Source organism: Tigriopus californicus, chromosome 12 (genome assembly GCF_007210705.1).
Source record: "Tigriopus californicus strain San Diego chromosome 12, Tcal_SD_v2.1, whole genome shotgun sequence".
NCBI lineage: Eukaryota > Metazoa > Arthropoda > Copepoda > Harpacticoida > Harpacticidae > Tigriopus > Tigriopus californicus.
In genome coordinates, this window is record NC_081451.1 from 15,961,666 (window position 1) to 15,980,697 (window position 19,032).

Genomic DNA, 19,032 nt, shown 5'->3' on the forward strand with positions numbered 1-19,032 from the left:
AACTTGTCCAAGACTTGAAAACTATGGTGTGATCTGCCAATCTTGAAACCAGATACGATTCAGTTTGAATTATCAAACAAGCAATCCTTTAAGTTAAACTTACTTTTTGATCAGAATTCCTGATCAACCCTATATTCAAGGGTTAGTCAGATCTGCCAACTCTTATTCTTTGGTGGATCAGCTATCATATGAGTATAAAATTCAGTATGATGAATGCGTTTTTCGTCTTGTAAAGGAAGTCCTCAAAGAAATGGCGATGATGTGTCCGACACCGATATTCCTAACAAAGTTGGTTTGATTTCCAACAAAAAATTAAGTATTCAAAAGGATTTTTACCATCCAAAATACGTTCATTTTGTATATATAAGGCTAATGAAGGACGATTTGAGTCATTGCTTTGTAAATGTAAGGTGGAACTACCGTATGAAAAATCTCGAAATACTTTCGCTGCATGAAACAGGTTTGCACTCTTCCCTTTCAAGAACGTAAATTACACATAAAAAACGATCACACATTTTTCAAATTATCGAGAAATGTCAACGCGTAAGGCGTACTTTTGAGGCTTTAGTTCAACCAGAATCTGCTGGTGGTGTAAAAAAAGTCAATAGATACCCCTCGATGAGAGAACTTTGCTAAGAGCATGACAACCGAAATCAGTGACTAGATTTTATTGGTGACAGTAAATGAACGCCCCCAAACCGTCGACGAGAGTCAAAACGAACATCAATCATCTATAGAATAAGACGTACAGGAAATAGTGGAAACTCGAGTAGAAAAAGTACAAAATCAGACTTTTGTGTCCTCCTCGTCCAGCCCCATGGGTGGCATGGTTTCGTCTAAATCTTGGGACGAATGGGACTCCAATTGTTCATGATCCGAGTCAATATGAAGCATGTAGTCTACATTGACAGCTGGTCCAGGGTTGCCGTTGGGCGAGCCTGCCGAGAACCCTGAATCACTAGAACTGGTCGATCCCCTGTTCTCTGCATTTTTACAGGGCACGCTAGCTGACCGGCGCATAGCCGGGCTGGCATTGCCTTGGCCTCCAGCCAAGCGGTTGGTCTTCCTTGGCACGGTCACAAAGCCATTCGGCTCTTGGGCGCGACCTGGTCCTGGGCCAGCTTCATTAGGGAAAGTGTGGAGCTGATCAATGGATTTGGATTTGAGGGTTGGGATGAACATTGCTCCAGGGTTGGCGTCATCCCGAGGATTAAGAGAATCTGAGAGCTGTCGAAGTTTTCGATTAATTGAGTCAAACGGTGTGGGCAAGCCTGGCAGGGGGAGTTGATCGTAATTGAGAGGTTGGAATGGTATCAATGGCAATGACGGGAGATCTGCACAATCTTGAGAGGCCTTGGGGAACATTGGAACATAGTTGGCAGCCACATCGATGCCAAGGAAATTGTCAGTATTTTCATAATTGTGGGATGCGGCGGCCATGGTAGCCGCCGGGTGATTGGCTCCTTTTGGGCGAAGAATGGTTTTGGTGTTTTCATATAGAGGCCCTTGTTCATGGACCACATCTCCAAGACTTGGACCAATATTGCAATAGTTTGGTTGTATGGTTTTGGCTTTGGTGCCTTTATTAACTGTGGCGTAAACCGGGCTTTGACTATGGTGCTTTTGTTGGAGGATTTGATTGTTGGCAACGCTACTTGCATGCAAAAATCCTTCGCTCATGTCCACCACAGGCATTTTGCCCGTGCCGGTAAGCTTTATACGAGGGGCCTTCGCGTCCAAGGTCTCTGTGTTTTCATTATGGACACAATCCGAGACGAACGGGGCCCCACTCTTATTGGACAACTTCAGGACGCATCCACACTGTTTGCGGAATACAGGCAGGGCTCCATGCTGAGGGAAGTCATAGTTGCCGAACGGCTCTGCTCCTCCGTGCTCTGCTGACTCTTTCAAACTTCTAGGGGTGTCGTAAAGTTGACTGGTCACCTGAGATTTGCCCAGGTTTCGTGGAATGTCATAATTATCCAAGCTACTACTGGCTGTGGAAACAGTTCCGAATGATCCAATGGAACTGGCCATGCTGGCGCCTGAGTTCCTGGTCGACCCTGAACCGTTTCCACATCCACATGGAGTGGCGGCCAATACGCGACGCAACTCAGCACTGAGAGGTTGCGACGAGGAAGGATTCTGACTTCCGTGGGTTCGCCGTCTTTGTGTCTTTGGCGTCAAATTGGGGGAACAAGTGCTTCCGGCCCTTAAGCTTGACGGCGGTCTAGAGCCCTGTAAGGAAATCGAGTTTTATAACAGAAGAACAGTAATGATTGTAGATAATGCAAGAGGTGGAACTATTGCTTACGTTCAAAACACTCCTTGGGGTGTCGTAAGTGACGAAACCATTACTTGAATGGGATTCGTGGGAACTTGTGGACAGCCGGTCCATGCTGTAACACGAGTTGTATTGGATTTTGGCCTTCATGGAGCTGTTGGGGTTCATTGTCCATTGTGGGTTATTCAAGTCACCGGTTCCACATGTAGACCTTTGAAAAGTGATGGCATATCGATTATATGGATTTTTATGGGTCGAATGAGTCCATTAATGTGTGCAGCATACCTTGGAGCTGAACAATGATTCCTAGACTCTTTCCCATCTAAATCAGGATGGATCCCCATTTGCTCCAGAAGTACTCGCCTGTTCACCAAATGTTCAGGGCTTTGCTGTCCTCTCTGGCCTCCTCCAGAGCTTGTTGTGGCCTCGGTCATTTCGCTCAAGGCTACAGACATGGTGTCGCAAGAGCTTTGACCTTCGGTACTGGACCAGTTCAAGGAGTGGTTCATGGATCTTGAGATGGAGATAGAAATACATATCTTAAACAAGAAATTCAACAAGGGTTTTCATTGAGCTCAAACCTCGAATGGGAGCGTTGACGTTGGCTGTGGAGGTCCATGTGGGATCCCTGAACTGATTGGAAGTCCTTCACCAAGGCTGCTGTGGACTCATGTCGATCATGGTTCGACGATAAATCCGAAGAAAGCGACATCTGACGAAGACCATCCAGACAAGACGGAATCGAAGGACTTGAACAAGCTGTAATAAGGCAGGCAATACCAACCATTTTAACCGAATTCACTTGTCGGTTAAGGGGTTTTGTATAAATATTTACCAGTTTTGTAGAGACTCTTTCTCTTGGCCTCCAAACGGCCTTTGGTAGCCAGATCAAATTTGGCTTTCAGCTCTTGAGGATCATCAAGTCTGAGGACATGGAGGCCCTCCCCCTTGCCACAACGAGATCCCCCTTCAAAGCAGAATCTTCCATTTTCCAATCCTCCATAACGTCTACAAAAAAAAGATCATTTTAGAACGTATATGTACGTGCGTTTATGTGTAATCAACTAATAAAGTAATTGCAATATCTCCTTACCTTAAATCCACCAGATCCCAACTATGCAGAAGCTTAGGGGGAACTCCGGTTGTCAAGGAGAATCTCCGGTTTTGAAGGTGGATTCTAATCTGGCCCAAGGGAAACTTGGATTTGTTGGGAACTTGGACTAAATGAGCCGAAAAGTGTTGACCCTCCTCGAATTGAGCCGCCAACCTCACCTAACGAGGTATGAAGAGGAACGCAGTATCAAAAGCCTATGTAAGCCAAAACTGATTAATTATACTAGAACGGGTGTGGATTACCTGCCATCGCATCAACGTTTCTCGACAATCAAAGGCCAAGGCAATCAGTACGCCCTTTAGAACCAAGGCCAAGGTAAGGGACTCTTTCTCTAAGGTAAATCCTGCTTCCCATCCCAGGTACTCCTCCAGAGCAATCGAGCCTTTGGAGGGAGGATTTCGCTCCCAATCCTTTTTGTCCTTCCACAATTGAAGGGTGAGACTATCTGAAAAATGAAAAGACGTCCGTGAATAAAATGATCTGTCGACACGTAATTCTCGATACCTTCCGAAGGTTCTAACAATGCTTAAGTCGCAGGACTATTAGCAAATTATTCGAAAAGATCTAGCAAATATCTTTAAACAAGTACCACGTAGTTGTTCAAGTGGCAACATTATGAAGAATTATGGAAACTGTTTTCTATTGGCCCTTGATGAAAAATCTTCAAATACAAAGGGCACGGGATAAAGGTTGAATGCATAAGCGACTTTTAAACTTTTTGAATCCTGCTGTACTTGAATGCATAAGCGACTTTTAGAATCCTTCAGTTTGCAGTACGCTGAATAACAAGGACGACCTCAAAGAATTTGACGTCAACTCAAGGAAACTCGTGACCATACGGAAAAGCCGAAGATTTTGCCTGTCACCGGAAGAGCAAGTTTTGGCAAGGAGAAACAAAAACTGCTTTCCTTTCTACACATTAGACTTAGTAAAGGGCAAAAATCGGCACTTATAAAAAAGCTCACCGAGGTAATTTTTGGACTCTTTAAATGTACGGGGGAAAATCCTCGCCTTCATTTATGATTTATGCTTATGGCATATGTGTTCTTTGAAAGAATTATCAATCAACTTGATTCATGTTCAAAGACGTAAAAGTAACTGAAATTTGCACTAAAGCACGATTTACCAATGTTCACAAAAGTCAGGATGTTTCATGAATTGAATGGAATAGATAGCTTTTTTGTGCTTGGGATGATCTCCATGTAAGTTTTGAATTTGTCTGCGATAGAAAAACATCGTTAAATCTTAAGTCATCTCCTGATGTCAAAGTTTAAGACTCAAATACCTCACACCGTCAATCTAATAATAAAAAAAAATATTGAAAATCGATTTTCAGATGCGTTTTGCATATGAACCAAAATTCGACCATTTCAAGACTTAAGAGCATATTCAATCTAGACTTACTTTGGATACTTAGTTATTGCGTTCATCCTACAATCCATTTTTTTTTCTCCCAAAATTCAAAGTTAAACCACCGTGCGTGTGTGGGTCAAAGTAAGAGTGGAAGGAGGAGTCGCTGAAAGACATTGACCAAGGTCGTTGTCGAGTTCAAAGGCATTGTCTGTTATTCGAATGAATCAGTGTCATGAGTTTCTTAACCACAAAAGAGTTGCTCCTTTGTATAATGTCTGTCTTTCCAATCATGTTTCCAAAGGCATGAATTATGTAATGGATATTTATATTGTTATAAAAAAACCAATATCTTCAAAGGTTTTGAATGACCTGGTATCAAAATAACCGTGAAGAATAGTCAACGGCAAGCAACACCAGGACTAAAAAGTTTTGATAGTGTGAGAAAATTATTAATTTGCAACGTGCATATTTTTGTCGGGTCATTTCGGAATACTTGCAGTTATTGAGTACCGTTAACAACCTCTTGTTCGTTTTGTCAATTCAATTTAAACCTGTAAGGTCTAGCTTTACCACTAAATGTTGAAATGGTTACTCGAACAATTGAAACATATTTTGCTGCAATGCCCTTAAAACACATAAATTACAAAAAAAACATTAGATGGTTGCGGAGATTATGTTTTAGTTATAATTGTGTAAAAAACGCCAGTTTCACTCGCACCTGGCAATAAGCTATTTGACGAATAAAAACTTGGCCGCAATGAGCGCCTTAGTTAAAGTGTTTTTTATCATAATTCTTTGGCTATGATAACGTTTCTGAAAAATGATGTGTCAAATGTTATTGACCATTCGGCAAGACCATTTAAACTCACACCATTAAGGCAAGAAAACAATGATGACTAACCAACAAGCTCGCAAATCCCCAGCCAATCCCAACAATGGTCGTTGAAAATTTTGTCAAAGACGTTTGTCCAGAGCTTCCGTTTATTGATATTGACTCCTCCTCCACCACCAAGAGCTCCAACCAATCAATCCCCATGAGGTACTGATGTAACCAATCTGCTTGCGACCAAACTTCCAATCCAGTACTGCTGAGATTGGTCCCAGGTTGTTTTTTTAGGTCAGATCTAGTACCGAAAAATCTGACCGAAAAAAAAACCAATCAGGGATCAATCTCAGTAGCACTGGCTTGTAATCTGCCCTGCTCATGGCAAATTGGTTACATTAGAACCATGAAGCAAGCTCCTTCTGCTTTGGTTTCTATCCTGCTGTAGCACAGTAAACAGATGGCGGGAGATTTGATCCGTCTGCGAGCGTCTGGCATTCGTTTCTCACGTGGTCTGAATATGGAAATCTCACCCCTCATCAGCTGTCATTGCAATCAGGCATCCCTCATCACTCTTTTTAACTTCTATTATCTCCTCGGTTTTCATTTCCGTCAGGGCTGCTTATCTGGGAATGATATGGAGTGTGGAGAGGATGCGGGAAAGGAAGATTACATCTAGTTGGCAACCCTGATGTCACTTTGTTGGGAGTGAGATGGTCGCTCTATCATTTCGATGACTGAAATTAAGACCGCCAAATTTTTGGGAGCATTCTTCAGCGTTCGAGCGGAATAGTGCCGAATTCCGAATGGGTGGTTCAGTATTTTTGATACTTCAGTTTGAAACAAAGAAATGGATTGATGCAAAACTAAAGTTTCGAAGTAGTAATAGGATTGTTCCTGCAAATCAGGTCTGATTGGTTGAGCAGGTAGAACTAGAAGAGATCTCTTTTTTTAATTAAGCATCTATTCTTCGCTCATATGCTTACCCGGCACAATTTTCAGTTTTAGACGGCTCTTGATATGTCTACAGTACACATTATGAAAATTGGCAACATAGGAAATCGACTCAGTAATAAAAAACAAGAAGAATAGGAAGACTCCAACACAATTATCGCAATCTAATGACATTTTCATTCCATTTGTTTTTCTATATTCAATTCCGATTATTTTATTGGAAAGATAAAATGAAATCGTCTTCTTTAGACTGTTAACCCAAAAATATACAGTTGCCGAAACCAATTCCTTTCTCTCATGTTCATTCTACGTAAAACGTGTTTCTCAAAACAGACCAATATCAGCCTCCAATTTGGTTCCATTTGTAGTTATCACCCCCCTTGAACAACATAATGCTCTCTTCGTTTTTATTCGTTCCTTTTTCTTTCTTCTGGCCCATTTTCTCGTCCTGCCCAACCCCTCAAGACTCTCAAGAAGTTCATCCATCATTGCTCTGTTGTTATGAAACTGCTTCTCGGGCGAATTTGACAAGGGATAATTTCTCAAAATATGATGGGATTCAAGTCAGGGTGACCTGGGTTGAATTACATAGTAACACGGGCTTTGTAACCCCCACAAATAACCGCTCCAAAAGCACACAGTTTGGCCACCTTCCCCAGGATAACCTTTTTTTTACCACTGAGCTCTCTATCTCAGCTGAAGAGTTGTCTTTGTCTCAGTTGGGGGTGGCTTTGATTGTTTTTTCAGGATTTATTTTCAGGGCAGATTCATCCTCGTGCCTCAACCCATGGGGTCTAACGGAGGAACCGATTAATGTCGTTCCCCACTCGGTTGGATTTTGGATTTTTTTTGTTTGTTTCTGCTGATTCCAATAAGAAAGCGGGATGCATGGTATGAATAGTCCTAAAAGGTAGATCTTAAAAAAAAAGCTTGGCAATGCGCAAATTTTAGAGCCTCTTTTTGAACTCAGTTTACTGTCACCACATGACAAGGAAGACAAAACATGGTGTTACTTGGATTCGTCTTTTTCATAGATTGCATTCCCGGTGGAGGATCGGAAAGGTGTTTCCAAAATCCCCGCAAATTTGGAACCGCAAACGCTTAAAAGTGGATATTCTTACATTAGATCTACTAGGAAGGTTATGCTATGTTCAACGTCGGCCTAAGTCTCGGTTTAACCGACATGCAATAATGCTTATTTTTTTTTGCCCCACCTTCCGAGGAGAAGTCGATTTTAACACCAGTTAGCAAACTAGTACCAAGACACAGATATTCAATTATAACTTTTGTAGTAACATGACCTTTCATAGAGGCTTTTTAAAAAAAACATCATAATTTTAGAGGTGAAAAGAAGCATTAATTAGAATTCATTTACAATACAGCATTTCATTTAAATTATCAGTCTCTTGGATTTCAATATAAAAAACTATGAACCCGAGCTTTACTTTTTCAACCAATGATCCATTACAATTTCTCATTTTTAACTACATTGATAGCGCTTGCTTTTGTTGTTCTCATATTTACAAGTTAGGTTCCAAGTTTAGCAACCAATTGTTCAAAAATTATACGCATGATATCGGGTGGATTGACGCCTCAGGGTTTGTGGTCCATTTGGTCCATTTTTAATCGACAGTGCTTACAATTTTTCTATGAGATTACAAGTACCCAAGAGGGGTTGAGCAATGAAACGTGTCCCTGAGAATCCGTGCTCTAAGTAGTGATTGTAAAACGTGGAGCATGCCACGCATGTACCCACACCCTCCATTGAATCTGGGAATGTACAAACCTTCTCCTACCTTCTTGAGCCTTAACACAACGGAAAGTGAGCAACATGTTTTACTCCGAAGACAAGAGAGGTGTAATGTTACACAATTTTTTCACACTCATGCCAAATTCAGAAGAAAGGGGAGGCTGGTTGAATGAATGACATTTAAGCTGTCACAAGGGCGATAATGACACCACCACATCCACCCAATGGATTGGAATACAGGCCAAAAAACGTGAACTGCTACTAACAGGTAAAACACCATGGAAAGTGTGTGAAAATACAGGCAAGACCCCGGGGGCGAAAAACTGCTGAGGGAGTGATGAGTGTTTTTCTTTGTCATTTGGCTCAATTTTGTCAGGTCTTTTTTGATGGAGGGGGACGAAACTTTGCTTGTCTGGCTCATATAAAGTTAAATTGGAACAACTACAACTCGTTTTTTTTTTTACTTCAAGCCAACATTTCTTCAACTGACTTATAGAAGCGTGATATGTTTTACAACGTTTGAAAGTAAAGATATTTCATTCCAATCCTGTGCATTATTGGATGATTGGAGTACTAACTTTATTTCTCCGGTTACAAGAAGCTTTTCCTATGAAAAGTGATGTTTAGACAATGAAATATTGGTGCTTAAATACTCTGTATATTGTGTTTTACGTTCGCCATATCTCATCCTCATTTTTGACAGTTCACCCAAACAGCTTCTTGCCAAATTTCACCATAGTAGATAATAAGATAAACTCTTCCATTTTTTGTCTCTATTTCACCTTAAAAGCAATAAATATATGTTGAACTGAGAGGTTCCAAATTGACCAAAAAAAAAAATGGAAAAATAGTCCCAAATCTCATCTCCAAGAGAGGTCTTTTGCCTTTTGGGCTTTGACGAAATCACGCATTGTTCTGTAACATCATCCACCTTTTTCCATAATTCGCACAAGGAATGTGGAAAATGTGCTTTGTTTGACATGTTCGGAAGCCAAACAGATCCCAAGATTAGAAGAAATAACCCTTGAGAAGACGCATGAACACGCTCTAATGAATGGAACTCCTCCGTTCAAGGGAAAATTTGCAATTTCCATCTCCGTTTCAAGGAAGACCTTCATCACCTTAAGGAATATCGATCTGGGCATGAAGCAATAACATAAACAAAATAAATTGATCAGGAATGACTCCCCTAAAATTGATCTACGAATCTAGGAGTGTCGCCAAAACAAATTCCAAAGATCGGAATCTCTGGAGAAGACACGTGGAAATGGGACGATTAATAGCCTTCATTGATATTGATGAAGGAACAGGTGTATGTATCTAGTCAAGTTCGGCGAGGGAAACAAAGATGCCCCAATTCTTGGGAGTGTCTTGATATCCCTTTGGCAAAGACAATCTCTGATTATCTATCACGAAGAGCATCAATTCTGTTCTATGGCTTAATTTAAGTGCATTTTCAAGAGAGGAGCACATCAAAATGACTCAGTGTAGGACTTGTTACACTTGCAAAACAGAAGTTGAGGTACGCGTTAGAAGACATTCTTTATGACATGACTTTTCTTAATTCAATACATTGATTGGAGCACAATTTTTTGTCTCCTATATCTGAACCAAGTGCAGTTCAGAGCTGTTGAGAGTAAGATATAGCATGTATGAGGAGAGGACTTAAAAGGGAGATAAAGTTCTGATCTACTAGTAATAACACAAATAGGCCTTGAGGTTCTCATCGATGTCTCTGGATTGATCCACTCAAGCGTTCTTTGGAGTGAACTTGGAACTGCATTGGATCCACTTAGAGCGAGTGGACAAGTTACAGATCGAACTCATCTTTCCACATTTACTTAAAAGTTCACTTTCCAGTTGAGGGGTGCAGGTTTCCACACCACTAGACGCCTCGGAGCGACGAACGAGAGCTTAAACCCTGGACACAAAATCACAAAGCAATGACCAAGATACGAGTATATTTGGTCGTTGGAATCACAACACAGACAATGGGGCACCCCCGCATGGTTTCGTGAGTGCATATTTTGAAATGCGATTTGTACCCAGTTGCACCTACTGCGAGTATCAGATAGTTTCGTGAACGCACATTGTGAAATGCGACTGAGTACAGTTTAGTACTGTCGCATTTCAAATTTTGCGTTCACGAAACCACGTGGGGGTACCCCATTAGTTGGAGATTATATGATGTTGCAAAAGTAATGTAATTCTTGAAGGGCATTTGAAAATATGCCCAACTGTGGTGCAATATTGGTAAAAGATTATGGCTTCTAGAGAACATGAAAGATGAACAGGGAAGATGAAAATATACGTCAGTTGAGCATTGGCAGTATCTTTCGAGTGATTTGGACTTTTTCACCCTTAAAAGGATTCAACTGAGCTGTTGTGTTCAATCACCACCCTACAGCAAAAATGAACACTATGAAACTGAGTCAGTTCCAATAATTACTGTTACAATGAGTAATAAGTTGATTTTGTTTATTGTGGTTACTCAATTTACCCTCGAAGTGCAAACAGAAACGACAGTACTCTCAAAAAGTAATCATTACGACAGCAAGTGGAACATCAAATTCTTGGAATAATGAGCAATATCGACCCCCGCCATCACTTCATATTCAGTAAATTGGCGTGCTGCCGCCTCTATAGGACATTACTCTATGAACGAGTTCGTTCAAGCTAGAGGGCTCTAGTTCAAGCTAAGCCCTCGGAAATGTCTGGTCGGGGCAAATTGAAAGGGAGGGAGGACGGACAAGAAGCATTCTGCCACTCCAATGAACGGGCAAACGTAAGGAAGGGTTGCTGTTGTTGTTGTTGCTGTTGTTGTTCTTTCCATGTAGTTAGAGTTGGGTGGCGAGTCAGTTTGCGACAGATATTTCTTTGAGAAAATCAAATGGATTCTTGGATCATATCAGGATAAGTCATGTTTGAGTCACGGTCTGAATGAGGATGGTAAGATTCATAAGTACATGTTTTTCGTTCAAGAGCTCAATTCAAACCGAGAACCCGGAAGAACCAGATGATAATGTCTGGCATGAGTGGAAACGAAGTATCCCAATGCTGAGCTAGTCAAAATGTCATTAGGAGACGAAAAATTACCTGTCGTAATTTAAGATGCATGGCATCGACAAAATTGCATTTTCACTCAAATGAGGCAAACTCTTTGGCTAATGCGGAACAACAAGCCACCACCGTGACTTGCCTAATGAATTGACCCTTATCTCAGAACAATCTCAGTTCAAGACGTGTCAAACTAGCTTCTCAAATACGGATTAACCTTTTCCTGCATGCACTTATTCGCCAAAAAACAAAAAAAAAATATCACTTCACATCATATCCTGATTTTTTAGGTCATTTCGCCATGATACTAGAAAAAAGCGATTGCGAACAGCTTTGGAATCATTTTTGAAACAATGATTTCGTCAATTGTAACAAATGACTTTGCGTGTGTCGAACACACGAGAAGGACAAAAAGAATCGTTTGAAACGTGTTGCATGCCCCTCGAATGTGATTTTGAGGCATTTATGGAGAGCTTGTCATCAGTTTATGATGGTCTCCATCGTTAACTGTCAACCCTGAAGAACTATTCTTGGGAGAAAACGTTAACTGATTTTATTATTGTCTCTCCCACGAAAACGGATCCGACCGTTCTAAATTTCCTCTCAGCTTGGTCATGTTTTTGAACTGCATGCACTATTTGAACAGCTTCGACAGCTTTGTTATGTCTTATCATTAGGATCGTCAAGTTATTATTGACATTGGTCAGTCCAAAACACAAAGATGGAAGCCAGTCAATGGAGGTTCTTTTTCACTCTCTGTGTTTCGTTGGTAACACTCGAGTCATGTCGATCGGAAATCATGGGTAAGTGTTTGTAGCTTTTTTTGGGGACAACTATGTTGAGGACGTGTTCCTTTCTTCCCTTTTTCCGGGTGTAGAGATTGTTGAACTTTGGCCTGAAGTGGAAGGTGATTTGACACAAGTGACCTGGTCTCATGGTACCAATTCCATTGCGGCATTGACTACAGCTTTGAATGGTAAGAAAGTGTTATCGCAGGATGTTAAGCAGAGAATAAGCATTTACTCATAGACGCAAGCTCAAGATTTGACTAGGTTGCACGGCCAAAGGCACTTGGAGTTGCGCCTGTCCTCTTAACTTTTCGTTCTTTCATAGAATGGAAAATAGACCAGAGTTTTTCATGGCTTGTTTTGTATCAAATGACTGATTTGTGTCGTTGACGTTTTATTCCAATTGATTCCATTTTATCATAAGAAGAAACATGCCCAAAACTCATTTTTTTGTATCGTCATACACTTGTGTGGTGAGGAGTGTTTTAGACAGTATCTGATCCCATTGCATTAAATCATAGATGACACCATGATGATTGAAGCTGATGTGTCCCTGGGCTTTGTTTTGGGCCAGGAGGATAGGATTGTGCCAATTATGGCCCATCCCCCGGCATTTATCAGTGATTTGTCTCTTGAAGACTTTATGGATAGAGTCATTCAGGTATTTATTTATTGCTTACAAGAGGGTGTTTCTTTTAAGGAGACTAAAACTCTTTTTTGATCAATTCAGGCACGCAATCAGGGTTTTAAAAAGGGTGTCAAACTGGATTTCAAGAGTACTGAAGTTCTTCAAGAGGCATTCCGAACACTTCCTTCCTATGAAAATGAGGTAAGCATGAATTGATAAAAGAGGTTATAGCGGATGGCACACTCTTTTACTTTATTTGTTCCAGATCAACTTTCCCTTTTGGCTCAATGGTGATGTATCAAATGGTCCAAAAGAAGTGGAGCCACTTAAAATTGTGTCTGGTAGTGAACTGATCCAATTGGCTGCAGAATTTTTTCCAAAGGCCACACTCAGCCTAGGTTGGGTTACATCTTCTCATCCTGCAGATGGCAACTACTTTTATACAGAAGGTACAATATCAACCACGTGACACTACATGCAGAAATTAACCCAAGTTATGACGAGTATTTGATGACCCATTTTGGCATCATAAATTGCTCAATATGGTTCTAATTTCTACTCTTTTCAGTAAAGAAGCTTCTCATTTTGTTTTTGTTTTTTCACTGAAGCCTAAAATAACATACTTGGAAAAAGCCATCCAAGCGCTTTTACCATACCTGTAGACTTTTTAGAGCATCAGATTTGCAGTTATTGAACCCGTTTCAGTCACTTGTAACAACATTGAACTCTCATTGTCGTTTTCTCCATTGGCCTCAAGCGGTAGAGTTGTTATGTACCAGGGTTCAGTTGTCCAGAGTTTACATTTATTTCAGAGCAAATCCAGGAGCTCTTGGATGTAATGAATACTAGCGGAATTGGAAACCAAACCGTGACGTTTCCCATACGAACCCTGTTCATGGCCAACTCAGAGGCCGTCCTCACCAGCCTCCTGGCCCAATCGAAGGCTCAATCGGCAACCCTGACCATGTGGGGAACAGATGACATTGACGACACGGAGGCTGTGAAGTCAGTTCTGAACCGAATCGGACGTCAAAGAGTGTACATGGACTTGCCTGATGATCTTGCGGATCAATTGAGTTGATCTGATCCATTTGAGAGATTAATAAAAACGACCCCAAGATCAAATTTTGCGCTCACTCGAGTGGGAAAATGATGACGTCGTAAAAAAGACTCCGGCCCAGAGTTGAGAAACACACACGAAAAAAGAGAGTTGAATGGGCCACGAGAAAAGAAGAGCTCTCTTCTGTCCCATCAAAATGGGAGTTGACAAAAAATGCAAAGAATTCTCAGCTCATCTCACTCTCCAGGAATTAAGACCGAGTCACTTTGTTCGTTTCGTTGCGAAAAATGAGTGTATGAAAGTGTTTTGGGGCCAAAGAATCTCACTTTTCAACTGGCTTTGGTGAACAGTCGAACGTTCTTTTATTCCTTATTTGTGGCTTTGATAAACAACTCCACTGTTCCTTACAAGAAACATAATTTGGTACAAAATTTGCCAATCCTCCACAAATATCTTTTCATGCATAAAAATTCATTGGTGTTTGGTTATTTTCAAGCAGACTTGAGGCTTTGAAGACAAAATTCATCGATCAATCCTTATGGTTATAAATCATGAATTTGTTTGGTCATGAAGTCGCAATTTCAAAAGAAGTGCATGTAAATAGTGATAAATAATGAATGTGACAATGATTCATATTATTGATCCATGAAACAGTCTAGATGGAACAACGAAATGTGAAAAGTAACTGAAGGAATGTCTAAGGTCTGGAAATTTATGTAATGATAAAAATGGATGATGGAGATTGCGGTCATAATAAATTTGAATAATGAATCTAATTGAAAGCTGAACGGTGCAAATAAACAATTTAAGTTATCCACAAAAAATATGCAAGAATATCAAATTGACTTCACCACTCAATCTTCAATCAACTATATTTGTTAACAGTATCAAAAAATAATATCTACAAAATTTGCTTTTAAAATGATTTACTATACATCGAGAGCGGCGTTTACTTCTAAGGTACATCACGGACTTCTAGAGATATGGACTGCCCACGGAAGCCAAAATATCCTATCTCCTAAACCGCTCATCTTATTCCAAATCAGCACTTCATACGACCACAAGGTCTGGTTGAATAGATGAACTCAGCCAAGTTACCTATGCTTAGGGAACTCAGGAGTCATGTTCAAAGTTATGTTGTAAACACTACATAAAATTTGAATTTTTGGCCTGCTCTTGGTCAGCTACATAAGCTTTTGACAACATAACTTTGAAACGATCGACTTTGCATGTAAATGATATAAAATTGACCGACCGTTAATTGAAGGGATCTACGTATCTTATTTTATTACTTTGATTCGAAAAGTGGCTCAGAGTGGCTATGACCAAGAGCAGGCCGATTTGACGGGAAGCTCGTTCGCAGTCCATATTTCTAGAAGTCCGGGGGTACGTATATGATGGGCGTTACAAAATTCGGTCTAACCCTAGGTCCAGATGAGAAATCCGTTCACAAGTCACAATCCTTGGCGGCATTTCGTACAAGTGTTCATCGGTCTTTTTGCCTTCGGCACACACGAAATCGCTCTGAAGATTGTTGTTCGCATTCATGAAGGTTTCTAGCGACTCATATGGGTTCGACAACACTGACCTCGCAATTATCAGCATTTTATTGATGGATTTTTTTTGAGGCCGCAAATGGCTTCAGTCCAGGGTTGGGAAGGGTATCATACTTTTCTTGTCCTTGGAACGCCCTAATTGTGATACGAGCTCAATCCGAGCACACTCAAAATATGTCGTTCCAGCAGTGAAGCAAGAAAAAAATCTTCATGGAGGTTAATATTCAGGATGGCTTTTGGACGATTTATATTATATCGGGCTGGTCATGTGTAGGTTCAACAAACCGAATGGGATGGCTTATAAAATAGTACAATTGTCTCTATCTTTAAACCTTCTCGAGAATCCAAGGTTGTTCTAAAGATCAAAAGAATCACAATATCATATCATTTTGACTCCCAAAATTATTGAACATCCCAAATCAAATGGGAAAAATTGACTATTGATTATGGTTAATTGTCTGGCAACAATTTTGTTTGGCCGAGAACTTATCGGGTTTTATTTGGCTAATTTGATTTCATTCTTGCATATGTTTCTAACCTCTTGGTTCGCTGAATCTTTTTAATTTTTATCTAGAATTGTCAAGTAAGGACTAATTTCAAAGAGTGAGGCCATGTTTGAATGCATCAACAATGGTATCTTTTTCATGGCAAAAATTGGTTTAAAATCCGGGCTCTCTCGCTTCCGTTCGTTCAAAGGACCTTGCTGATTAATTTTTTCAAAGGCCGCTAAAATACCAGACCAAATACAATAGTTATCTACGTTCCTTGAGGAGCTCTACAATCAATTCCAAGCTTCATGTAAATCACCTCGATGATGGATCATTGTCCAAACCAATCGAAAATATCAACACTTATGGAATTATTTCCTCATAAAATCTAACCTCAAATCGAAATGAAATATATCAAGTTCTGAACTAATCAATGAAATCTAGGCCGGAAATGGATTGATCGGGTTTGATTCGTCCTTCAAACAAAGGTTTGATTGGGTTCAATTGGGTTCTTAAAATCAAAGCGAGGAGTTGATATGGCAACAACACAAAAATTTGAAGAACGAGAAAATGGATCCATCCAGGAAAAATTTGTCGAGTTCTTCAACCACTTAATATACACATCTGTCAAACAACCTCGGATTGTCTCTGCTCTCGTTTCGTTCTCCTAGCCTCTTATAATATCTGGGATTGCGAGATGCCGACCGAACGGCTTCAAATGTCATGAACTTGTTTTCTTTTCATCAAATCACAAAAAGCTCCAATCTGAACAATTCTCGTGTTATAACGATCGCAAATTCGAAATTACAGCCCTGAGCAATGCTAGAAAACACATCCGTGATGAGATCTTGAAGAGAATCTCTGGCAACTGAGCCAATAAGGCGTTGAAGATTTCGTTAGCGAACGAAAACATGGATCAAGAGCATTCACAAACAAGTTCCATCTAATTGCCAGAATCTTGGAATTGGCTGCTCCATAACTTAGTTCAGTATTTCGAGTACTTTTGAGGATGTCTTTCGGATCGATTGAGAATTTATGCATACGAAATGTAATGCCAAGACGATCGATCACCCTCAAAATGATTGAAGCCCCTCATTAGAGATAATCAAAATTGTCAACACGTGCTTGAGAGTTTGTCGTCCTTTACACTTTTTTTTCAAGATTTTGTTCGCTTGCGTTGAAACTCGGGGTTTACACTAAAACATCGGCTCCCGGATCTTCTGTATGAAACGCAGAAAAAATGAGTGGCATCACTAATATTTGACAGTTTAAGTATGTAATAATTTAGAGTGACTGATGACGAGGAATGTGATTTCAATTAATTGCAAGTGCCATTGACGACATAACTTAGGCTCTAGTTTTTTTTGATCCAAATGAAAATCAATAAAGCGTAACAGCAGCAGCGTGGGTTCCGTGTCATTTTAAGGGAAACGCAATCCGTCCACTTGCTTCCAAATTGTTAATCAGAGACCCTAATATCCCACTTCATACATTCGCCAGTGGTCAAAGGACTTCCCAGAAAAGGCAAAACATGAAGAAGAAAAAAATTGCGATAGTTTCATACTTTGCGAAAATTAAGTCAAGCTTATGTCAATGACTCCTTACAAGCCAATGTTAAAGTATCACCGCTTAGCCTGGCACAAAAATGAAGACCTTTGGTCATAAACAAAGCACGCTGTTCTTCAATTCTTTTGGGATAAGCACAAAAAGACTCTGAAATATTTTACAGAAAAGGTTGAGAAGAATTTCAAGGGCAAGGGAGACAAGTCATTAGTTTGGTTTGTACTGCCAAAGTTGCCTATCCCTATCAAACAAGAGAATAATCTTGATATGTGTATAGAGAGCAGATCCTAGAAGGTTCAAATGTGATCGAAAATGTCTTACCTGCCACAGGAGAGAGTCTAGTAACACTCGCAAACCGCGATTTCCACTGAAAAAACAAAGACAACCTGGATCAGCACCAAAGCAATCCTTGGAACCCTTTAAACACAACTTCTCTTACCTTCTTGCCGTCCCGGAACTTGACAGGACCTTCGATAATTGGAATGAGATCCCCCATACTACCCACATATCAAATTCCAACACCCCAAAACACTTCACTCTGATTTTCCACCCTCAAGCCATTTTTTTCCCCGTCCGGACAGTCTCGACCGTCTCCCAAAAGAGCCCCGTACCACAGTCCTCTACAGTGCTTTCTCCCTCTGCAACCAACCCCTAAAGAGCCCTGAAGGGGTCTGCAGCTCTGAAGGGGAGCTTTCCTTCTCAGGCACCGGTGTGACCAGATAAAATGAGTGAACCAGGAACACTCGTTGTCGTTCTTCTCGGACCAAACTCTAGACTGACACTGAGACGACGTCGACGAGGAGGGGAAACTTGAGAGAGAGAGTGCGTGTAAACGGGACGGGGAATGGGGCTACCCACTCTCATTATTTTTGAGCTCGAGATTCTGATTCTGCCCCAAGGGGAGTGGGGGAGGATTGCTTTTGAGACAAGTTGGAATTATAGGCCTGAAAGTGTGCTTGTTGCTTTGATGCTGCAGCACCAATTCCAACTGGTGACCAGGATTATGTGGATATTATTTTTAGTCTAAATGTGTTCAGAAGCTAGCCCAATGAACTGACCAGTTGATGGAGATAAAGGAATTAAAGTCAAAGCGGAAAAGTGTTAATTAATGGTGGGACAAGTTCGTTGCGTTGAACCATTCCATGAATAAAATTTCCGTGTTTTGTCCAACGACAAATTTTTCCTCATTGACGAAACAAAACTTTTCAATAAAAAAATTGCACATCCGACGCGTCGCTTTACTTTCTAGCACGAGAAATCCCCGAGCATGTCTACTTTTTTTGTTGCAAGATAAGAATGAATTCAAAAATTCAAGAGTTTAAAACTGAATCACTTATATCGTGCGAGACTCAATCGTCAGGCAAAAAGGAGAGGTTGCAGTGAAATGCGAATTGGCACTTCCGTTCAAGTATTTCGTGTATTTTGGCCGAATCTTGGTCTTAGCCAATAAAGAAAGCTAAACTGTGTTTCAAAATGCAGTATGCCTTTAGTTATACGGTTCGCATTTTGAAAGAAAAATGCCCGCCTGATTTGTATGAAAAAACCAAGTCACAGTTGGCTGTTATGAATCGGCTGTCAAGGACAGCTTGGAAAACGGCTGATGAGTAGAGCCTC

At 40.6% G+C, this 19,032-nt stretch overlaps 2 protein-coding genes across 2 annotated transcripts; one reads left to right on the top strand and one right to left on the bottom strand.

The window, feature by feature from the left end:
• Positions 1 to 653: 653 nt before the first annotated feature.
• Positions 654 to 18,211, bottom strand: LOC131891833 (protein Dok-7-like). Its single transcript, XM_059241503.1, is given in 10 exon segments — positions 654 to 927; positions 929 to 2,238; positions 2,315 to 2,495; positions 2,570 to 2,797; positions 2,866 to 3,043; positions 3,120 to 3,292; positions 3,378 to 3,556; positions 3,641 to 3,843; positions 17,740 to 17,785; positions 17,858 to 18,211. Coding segments are annotated over 10 exon segments (2,583 nt in total). The 5' UTR covers positions 17,915 to 18,211; the 3' UTR covers positions 654 to 899.
• On the top strand, positions 11,943 to 13,876 carry LOC131891835 (protein FAM151B-like). Its single transcript, XM_059241504.1, has 6 exons — positions 11,943 to 12,138; positions 12,213 to 12,311; positions 12,645 to 12,784; positions 12,854 to 12,952; positions 13,017 to 13,200; positions 13,564 to 13,876. Exons 1-6 carry the CDS (start codon positions 12,057 to 12,059, stop codon positions 13,830 to 13,832), a joined length of 873 nt encoding a protein of 290 aa, XP_059097487.1. The 5' UTR covers positions 11,943 to 12,056; the 3' UTR covers positions 13,833 to 13,876.
• Positions 18,212 to 19,032: the final 821 nt, after the last annotated feature.

What these genes read in the sequence shown, in the direction of transcription:
- LOC131891835 (XM_059241504.1), top strand. Translation starts at nt 12,057, where the DNA reads ATGGAAGCCAGTCAATGGAGGTTCTTTTTCACTCTCTGTGTTTCGTTG. An exon ending in ATTGACTACAGCTTTGAATG is followed by an intron (nt 12,312 to 12,644) that starts GTAAGAAAGTGT and finishes ATTAAATCATAG; the next exon opens with ATGACACCATGATGATTGAA. An exon ending in CAACTACTTTTATACAGAAG is followed by an intron (nt 13,201 to 13,563) that starts GTACAATATCAA and finishes CATTTATTTCAG; the next exon opens with AGCAAATCCAGGAGCTCTTG.